This window comes from Drosophila gunungcola (assembly GCF_025200985.1).
Source record: "Drosophila gunungcola strain Sukarami chromosome 2L unlocalized genomic scaffold, Dgunungcola_SK_2 000037F, whole genome shotgun sequence".
NCBI classification, from domain to species: domain Eukaryota; kingdom Metazoa; phylum Arthropoda; class Insecta; order Diptera; family Drosophilidae; genus Drosophila; species Drosophila gunungcola.
The window spans coordinates 593,399-601,563 of NW_026453164.1; the positions used below are offsets into that span (position 1 = coordinate 593,399).

An 8,165-nucleotide genomic window follows, 5' to 3' on the forward strand; every position below is an offset into this window, starting at 1 on the left:
TCGATGATTGTATACCCTTGCAGCTATTACAAATTTTCAAAATTTTATAAAACGACTATATTTATTTTTCTAATCTTATACGTTTTAGGTTTACGTTTCGATCGTTCTTATCGTTGTCTGATTTTTGAAACCATTACTATATCTGAAGTATATTCAAATAAATTAAAAAACAAATTTTTATATTTTGTTTTTTTTTTTTAGCTATTTGATATAGTTCCGACTTATACACCACCAGCGAAAAGACAACTTTTGGGAAATTTTCATTCAGGTAGCTAGTTTGCTGAGAAACGGACGGACAGACAAACGGACAAACGTGATCAAGAATATATATACTTTAGAGGGCATTGCAAATGTTTGACTAAAATTAAAATACCCTATGAAAGGGTATAGCCAGAGCGAGAGGGAGAGTCCAAAAACAGAAACGGAAAACAAATAAATATGAAATATTGAACTGGAGCAGAAAGTGGGTGATATTTTGTAGATAGCAGAACACACACAGACACACACACACACTCACACACACACACACACCGGAGCATGCGTGCTGTCTTTGTATTGGCCATTAAACGCTGCTGTCAACGTAGCCACACGGGCTGAAAAGAAAATGAAATGGAAATGCCAGTAGAAATGCCAGTGGAAATGTCGCCCCACAATTTGTCTCAATAGATTCTGTCGTGGCTGGCGTTATCAGTGAAGCTAGTGTGCGAACAGGTGAGGGCTCTCGACGACAGCTCCCTTTTCACCTGCGACCCGGTCAGGCGCATCCATCAAAAAAGCACCCTACAATGACAGTCAATTCTATAGTGTTTTCTACTGTTGTTAGATTTAGGTTCTTATAGTGGAATTCTGGCCATTTTTGAGACCTTGATTGGACTACTGATCGTCAGCATGCATCGCTGACTTACTCAGTTGTTATAATCGATTGGTTATTGAAAAACTGGAACTTAGAATCATTTTTCTTAATGAAATTACAGCATCTGATGGCCAAGAAAGTTTTAGAACAACACTGATAAAGTTCCTAAAAGTATGAAGGTAGATTAAAAACCTTGACCTTATCAAAAAACTACAATTTTAAACCATTTTAATAAAAAAGAACAAAATAATAGCATATAATAGCCAAAAAATAGCTCGTAACTTTAAGAGGATTAAGAGCTCTTTTAAAGTGTTCAAAAAAGTATGCTGTGAAAAATATTATGTCCTGCTTATCTATCATATTAATTAACTATACATCTTACATGGAATTCTTAGGAACTTAAAAAGTTGAGAGATTTTAACTAACTTAAACTTTAAAAAATTAAAAAAATTTAAAAATAAAGCGTTAAGAAGTTTGCTGAGGATAATAGTATGTCCTGCTATGATAGGTATATAAACCTTTGATATATATTTGAAAACTCGAGAGTTTTGTGTTTTACAGTTAAGCTATTGAGATCCAACCTTTGGTATTACTGTTTTGACCTAAACTGTACCCAAGTAAGTGCCTCTGACAAATGACAACTTCTATTCTATTCGCTGGAGCGATCTGTTCCACAATTTCGTCCCACCTCCCTTATCGCCAGCGAGTTTATCGGAGGACAGCGAACATGCCTAGAAAAGTCATAATTTTCTTTGATGTTTGCACGAGGCGGAGAGTCATTTAATTGATTTGTTACTAAAGTTGATTGCCACGGCTTCTTTGGTTTGCCCTGGTCCGATTTGGGGATGTCCAAGTAGTTATTTGGCCAACTAATTAGGTAAATGTGTTTGCTCTGATGTTCCAACGACTTCAGGTGATATCTACTCGCCTTGACAGATATGTATAATTTTTTTTTCCAACAATAAGGGTGGAGAACATGCCGTCGATCGGGCACTTAGATGATTGGGATGGCATGGTTCCATTTCGTCACCCAATGTTTGCTCCATTTCGATCGTTGTTTGAAGTGGGAACAGAAAGTGAGCATACACCTACACCCCATTTTAACCATTTTTCCCCGGCATTCCCATTCTCAATTCAATTTCCAGCAAATGTGTACATTTGGTGGGTGTTTATTCAGCTTGACAATGTCTTGTTATTGTACACAGTACAGCGAATACCTATATACATCACGAGTTCCATGGAAACAACTTAAAGATCGACTGTTTTTTGGGGCAGCTGCTTCTTGGCCTCGATCACATTCTGCATGACCAGATCGTACAGGTTGTCCACCTCCTCAACTTTTTGGGTGTCCTGGTCGTGGGGTTTCTCCTTGACCTCCTCCAGACTTTCCAGTTCTTTTCTATAATTCTGCAGAGCCTGTTGAAGGAGCTTCTCCACGGGCGAATACGTAGAACGCGATCTTAAGCGGGCTTTTGCTATTTCTAATGCCTGAAAAATAGTTAGGATCTTTGGCATATACACAGAAAAAAAAACATGTGTAAAACAAAAATTTTAAATTCGATTTTTTTATTGTTAAGACGGCCCTAACCTATACAAAACAGTTTAGTAGTTTACCTTTAACGTTTTCAAGTACACTGAAATATATAACTGTCCTAAATACTTGTGTTGTATCTATTAAAATCAGTTTCTTTAAAAAAAAAATTAGTTTTTTTTTGTAGTAATAAAGTATTTGGATTTTTATTTTAGAGACACTAACATTTCATAAATAGCTCAACTCACCATTTAGCTTGTCAGTCTGCACTGGAAATCAAACCTTTGGGATACCAACAAATTTATTCGATTTAGAAATGAAAAAAAAAGTCTGTGCAAAAGTGAAACTTAAACTCTCAACCCTCCAAAATTAATGAATATTTCGCAAAATAGTGGCAACTTTTCCATGTTAATTTTACACATAATTTTTTTTGTCTGTATTTATAATATTTTAAAAAAGATAAGCCTACCTTCAAGGTGTTGCTATTTCTCAGTAGGGCCTCATCATAGGACAAAACTTTGGGAGCAGGGGTATGGATAGAAGTCTCGGCAAGCTTTTCGTTTTGACGTTCTAGTTTTAGTTCCTCAGCTTGTCTAAAAATAATAATAATTAATTATCTGAGATGTTTTTTTTTTCATTTTACAAAAGAATAACCCACACTTTCTCCAATTTTTGATCGATCTCCGCCTCAAGGGCCAGGTATTTGTCATTAATCTCCTTGATCAGGTCCATTGTGCGTCCTTGCAAAAGGATTTGTAAATAAAAACGTAAACAAATCAGTTGCCATGCAACGTATAATTTTTTGACTGCCAGTGCTACCAGGTGGATGAAAAACATTCGTGACGTAGTCGTAGTTACCTGAGTTCTATATTTTATTCATTTGGGTGTTGCCACAATGTTGAAAAAATATAACTTTAACACATAAGATCTAAAACTGTTTTTATTTACTTTTTAAATTACTTTACTAAGAATTTATAAATACTTTTTATTGGGAAAAAAATGTAGCAACAAAATGACGTTATAAAAAGCAAAGTTGTATTTTTTTTTTCGCAATAAAATGAAATTTATTTATAAACACATTCATTAACAAAATATTTTTCATAATATTTGTATGCTGTTTTAAACGAATTTTCTCTGGACTTTAAAACAAAAAAACCATCAGTTGTTGCAGTAAGCAATAATATTTTATTTGAATGGTCAATAAAATGAGAAAGTAATTACAAGTGAAATTGCGATAGTCTATCTATACATGATTTATTAAATGTGCAAATAATGTTTTGCTGATAAATAGTTCTGGGAAGTATAGAACATACGGCGCTTTTCTGTTAGTTACACACCCAATAATTCCTTTTTTAAAAGCCGGATAAGCTTAGCAAATTAATTTTAGTCATGCAACTTTTGGGTTTAATTTCATTTACATCGCTATACAATTCCTACCATTTAATACCGATTTCAATCTTTAGTTTGAACTTTTTTTTCACTATCTTCCAAAGACCTTCTTCCTATGTGCTTTACTTCTAATCTAGCTGACGCAAATATATCGTCTAGGTGAAACCTTTTCCGGCATCGCATGTTTTATCTTCCGGGTTAGTTTCCGCCCTGTAGGTTTTTTAAAATAAATCCATTTGCTATATTCCAAAGTCCAGCAAAGTCTATATCCCTACAAAAGATAAGAAATCAGAGAGAAATATCATACTATTCTATAAAAAATCGTCTTAATCTACGGCTATAAAAAAAGTTTGTAAAAGATTGTAAGCTTGCATGGTAGTGATGACTGGCTAACAGTTAAATAGCAAAATGAATTTTAATAATGACTTGCTCGAAACAGAATAGTGACCATAAAAAGATACATTTGTCGACATCGTGCCAGACAGCTTTCTCGCCGTTCAAAGTTCAAGTGGCAAAAATTGTTTAGCTATGACAAAAAGCCGGGTTTTTGTTTGGTCATAAATTTGTGTGTTTTTATTAGATACCACAGAAATCGGGCACATACCTTTGTTCACAGACACATCACATATATGGGATGATATATACAAACTATCTACATATAGCATTCTCTATCTAGCCTCCTACTTAAGTAATTTTCTAGTCAATCGGTTAATGGTACCTCAATCGGTTAATGGTCCTTTAAAAACTGATTGATATGGGGTGCCACACGTTCCGGGGTCACGAGATGCAGATGATGCGTGCCGGGAACCTCAACGTACACCACTTTGGAGGCATTTTCCCGCAGCGTTTTGATCACTTCCGTGTAGACCTGCGGCGATTCGAACTTCATGCCGGGTTTTCCCCGAATGTTGAGCACTCGGCAGCGGATTTGACGGGCATAGGCCAATGTCTGCTCCGCGGTGAACATGCCCAGCAGGCTCACCTTCAGTCGGAGATCCCTGGCGAACAGATAGCCATCTTTGCTGGGATTGTGACGCATTCCCCGTTTCATCAGCACCCGCACGGATGGCTCATCCACGGAGCCATCGTAGGCGTCCAGCACTAGCTTTATCATCTCATCGTACGAATAGCACGGCTGTTTGCTCTCCGGCAGTGTTTCGTAGTCCAGGAATTTGTCCAACGCCTTGCCGGTGCCCTCCGCCATCCTCTGAGTTCCCCGAACTGTGGGCCCAGCAATATCGATGTTGATCAGCTTCTTCACCTCCAAAGGAAAACTGGCCGCGTACATGAAGGTCAGAGCTCCGCCCAGCGAATGACCCAAAAGGGTGACATCCTTCCAGTTATACTTGCGCACTATCCGGCGAATCAGGCATATGCCATCCCAGAAGATGAAGTACTGCATGCCCTGCGGATAGGGCGAGGATTTCCCATGCCCAGGCAGATCGATGGCCAGAACGGAGGTGTCCGCCGGCATCAGTGGGCACAGGCGGTCGAAGCTGCCGCAGTTGTCCTGCCAGCCATGAAGCGCGATGATGGGCTGCCTCTCCTTCGAACCCCACCACTTTCCTAAAAGCGACGAAAATCGATTAGTTCACAGGAATAACAAATTTGCATAGTATTTGTGGTCCGCTTGTGTGGTGCATATCTATTGGATACTGAAGTCGAACTTTTATGACTACAAAAAACTGTTTGCTAATCATTAATAATAACATTTACCAAATAGAAATGAAAACGTTATTACATTAATTTGAAAAGGCAAAACGGAAATTAATAAAAAAAATGTCTGAAAGTTTTACTTGCATAAAAAAGAAATAGCATGGGAAATAAATACTAAGGCATTGTAAAACTGTGACACATTAAAAACCATTTGTTAAAATAAAAAAAAATCTGACAGTATCTAATTGTTAATTCTCTGTGCAGCTGTCATATTAAAAATCTGTTTCGCAAGGAAATATATAGTTCGTCTAATAAAAAATCGAGCTTGGGAAGATCAAACTACTGATTTTTTTCTGTGTAGCCGCGTCGCATTAGAAATCACGTCAGATTGGCATGAATGGGCCGATGGTTGTGATTAGGAAACGGCGCCTAGATGACTCACCCTCAACGGTTCCCCACGGAACGTCGATGGAGAACTCCTCCCAGCTGTTCTCGCCCAGAAGCTGCAGTTCTTCCTCCTCCAGGCCATCTACAAAAAAAAAGCAAAAGGTATTTGCAATTTCAATTAAATCAAAAACTGACAGCTGTGACGAAACAAAATGAATGGCGAAATCGCCAGACGAAACCAGGTGAGACTTCGGACTCAGGTGCGAAATGCGTGCAATTTGGTGACCTGACCATGACCTCCTCCTCCGGTTTACTCACTTGCAGTTTCTGGGGAAACCACTGTCTCCGCCGATTTTGTTGCAACGCGTGTCTGGCCCATGACTAAATATGTTTTAAGTTTCCGTAACGCTAGATGCGGATGAGGATCAGACGTCGAGCAACTGCTTTGAGCGAATCTCGGAGAGAGACTGGCCAAAATCACAAAAGATTCCCCTGATCCGTACACTAAAACCGATTACCGATAGGTATTAGCATGATGGAACTGTCATTTTGGCGGGAAAATAGTTTGAAAGATTGGTGGGTAGCTGTAGTGGGAATGGACTCGAAAAAATGGGATAACCAAACCGTCATTTCAACCAATTACGCCTTCTATAACTAACACTGACTAGCGATATAATACTAGTTTAAACTAGTTTATTTTTTTATTTTAATTAAGAGAAATGAACGGAATAATTAAAATTATTGAGTTCTTTAAAGATGTGTAAAATCTGGATTTTTCAAACTAGTGTGTTCTTGGTATTTAAAATAAGCTAGATGTGGTTAGCTAAAAGTGCACCTCAATTTGAACTAAGTGGCAACTCTGAAACTAGCCTATTGTTTTGATTCCCAATTGTAAATACAAAATTAATCGTTTTTCTGGTTTATTTGGTGTTCTAGCTAACAAATCAACATGTAAGTGCAAAAAATTATAACCCATTTCTTCAGCAAACAAATTTAATAACCAATGCTTACAGGACAGAGTTCTGGAAATCAAACGAGCGCAAGTTTTGCGATTTTTGCAAATGCTGGCTGAGCGACAACAAGGCGGTGAGTTTAATAAACTATTAATTTAAAGATATTAAATGAGACTTAAATCCGCAGAGCGTGGCCTTCCACGAAAGTGGCAAACGGCACAAGCTAAATGTGGCCAAAAGGATCACGGACATCAGCCGGAGCAGCGAGAAATCGGAAAGGGAGCGCCAGAAAATGGATGCGGAAATCCGGAAAATGGAGGAGGCGGCCATGAAGTCGTATGCCCAGGATGTTCATTCCCGCGGGGACATGACCGCCAGATCCATAAACACTGTGATGAGGGCAACCGCCTCTTCTTCCTCCTCGTCTTCTTATGGTGCCCACTCCTCTGGAAGATCGCGCCAAGTAGATCCAATGCGACTCGAAGGACTCTCCGATGAGGAGGAGGACAATCGGCGGGTGGCTCCTGGCAAAGTAACCAACGAAGCAGCCATTCCCGAAGCCTCCCTTTGGGTGGAGGGCAAGTCGGATGAGGGACACACCTACTACTGGAACGTTAAGACCAATGAATCTGTGTGGAAACCTCCCAAGGAGGGTTACCTATCCTACGAGGAGTACGAGCGGATTAACCAGCTGGCCATCGATCAGCAGGAGATCTCACAGGCTCAGGAATCACTTAAATTTCGGGCCAACGCCGATGAGGAAGTGGCGCGGGTGAATCGCGAAAAGATGAAGGCATTCCGTAAACCCGAAAATCCCAAGGAGAAAAAGCAAAAGGAGGAGAAGCGTAATGCGTTCAAAACGGAGGAGGAGGCGGCCACCAAAGAGATTGGCCAGTGGCAAACCGTGGTGGTCAAGTATGGATTTAGCATAAGGAAATCTACCTTTGTGTGTTTACTTTATTGATATCATTTTTTGTAGAGCACCTGAGGAGCCCATCGACTGGCAGTTGCCCCAAACGGATTACTACAGTCCGTCCGCCCCCGTGATTTCGGCTACCAGTGAACCCGAACCTCCAGCCAAGCGCTTCAAGGAGAAGACCATAGGCGGCTTGGATCCCGAGACAGCCGCCAGTGCACCTGCCACGTTCAAAAGAAAGTTCATCAGGAAGGGCAATAGCCGTCAACGCACGGAGGATTAGGCTCTTTATTTAGTTAATAATCAGTAGATAATAAACTATAAAGAAGCATGCTCAACTTCTTTTAATTTGATTAACTACTTTACTAAAGAAATTGTATATTTCTTTTGAGAACACTTAAATTAAATTTATAGATATCTTTAAAAACCAAGCATAATTTTATTGAAAGAAAAAAGGCGCTGATGCGGAATGGTGGGTGA

The 8,165-nt window shown here is 39.3% G+C and overlaps 3 protein-coding genes across 5 annotated transcripts; 1 reads left to right on the forward strand and 2 right to left on the reverse strand.

Moving 5' to 3' along the window:
• Nucleotides 1–1,999: 1,999 nt before the first annotated feature.
• LOC128253494 (uncharacterized) lies at nucleotides 2,000–3,956 on the reverse strand. Of its 2 annotated transcripts, none has more exons than XM_052981920.1 (4): nucleotides 3,822–3,956; nucleotides 3,043–3,124; nucleotides 2,854–2,977; nucleotides 2,000–2,341 (listed from the first exon to the last, which is right to left on the reverse strand). In XM_052981920.1, exons 2-4 carry the CDS (start codon nucleotides 3,114–3,116, stop codon nucleotides 2,102–2,104), a joined length of 438 nt encoding a protein of 145 aa, XP_052837880.1. In that variant the 5' UTR covers nucleotides 3,117–3,124; nucleotides 3,822–3,956; the 3' UTR covers nucleotides 2,000–2,101. The 2 variants fall into 2 exon arrangements, with proteins under 2 accessions (XP_052837880.1, XP_052837881.1); XM_052981921.1 differs by lacking the exon at nucleotides 3,822–3,956 and adding an exon at nucleotides 3,243–3,247.
• LOC128253484 (probable serine hydrolase) lies at nucleotides 3,905–6,331 on the reverse strand. Of its 2 annotated transcripts, XM_052981903.1 has the most exons (4): nucleotides 6,135–6,331; nucleotides 5,872–5,958; nucleotides 4,492–5,339; nucleotides 3,905–4,044 (listed from the first exon to the last, which is right to left on the reverse strand). In XM_052981903.1, the coding sequence occupies exons 1-3, from the start codon at nucleotides 6,193–6,195 to the stop codon at nucleotides 4,501–4,503; spliced, it is 987 nt and encodes a 328-aa protein (XP_052837863.1). In that variant the 5' UTR covers nucleotides 6,196–6,331; the 3' UTR covers nucleotides 3,905–4,044; nucleotides 4,492–4,500. The 2 variants fall into 2 exon arrangements, with proteins under 2 accessions (XP_052837863.1, XP_052837861.1); XM_052981901.1 differs by lacking the exon at nucleotides 3,905–4,044 and having other exon boundaries at nucleotides 4,318–5,339.
• Nucleotides 6,332–6,642: 311 nt separating this feature from the next.
• Nucleotides 6,643–8,018, forward strand: LOC128253483 (WW domain-binding protein 4). Its single transcript, XM_052981900.1, has 4 exons — nucleotides 6,643–6,767; nucleotides 6,830–6,902; nucleotides 6,957–7,684; nucleotides 7,749–8,018. Coding segments are annotated over exons 1-4 (1,023 nt in total). The 5' UTR covers nucleotides 6,643–6,765; the 3' UTR covers nucleotides 7,969–8,018.
• Nucleotides 8,019–8,165: the final 147 nt, after the last annotated feature.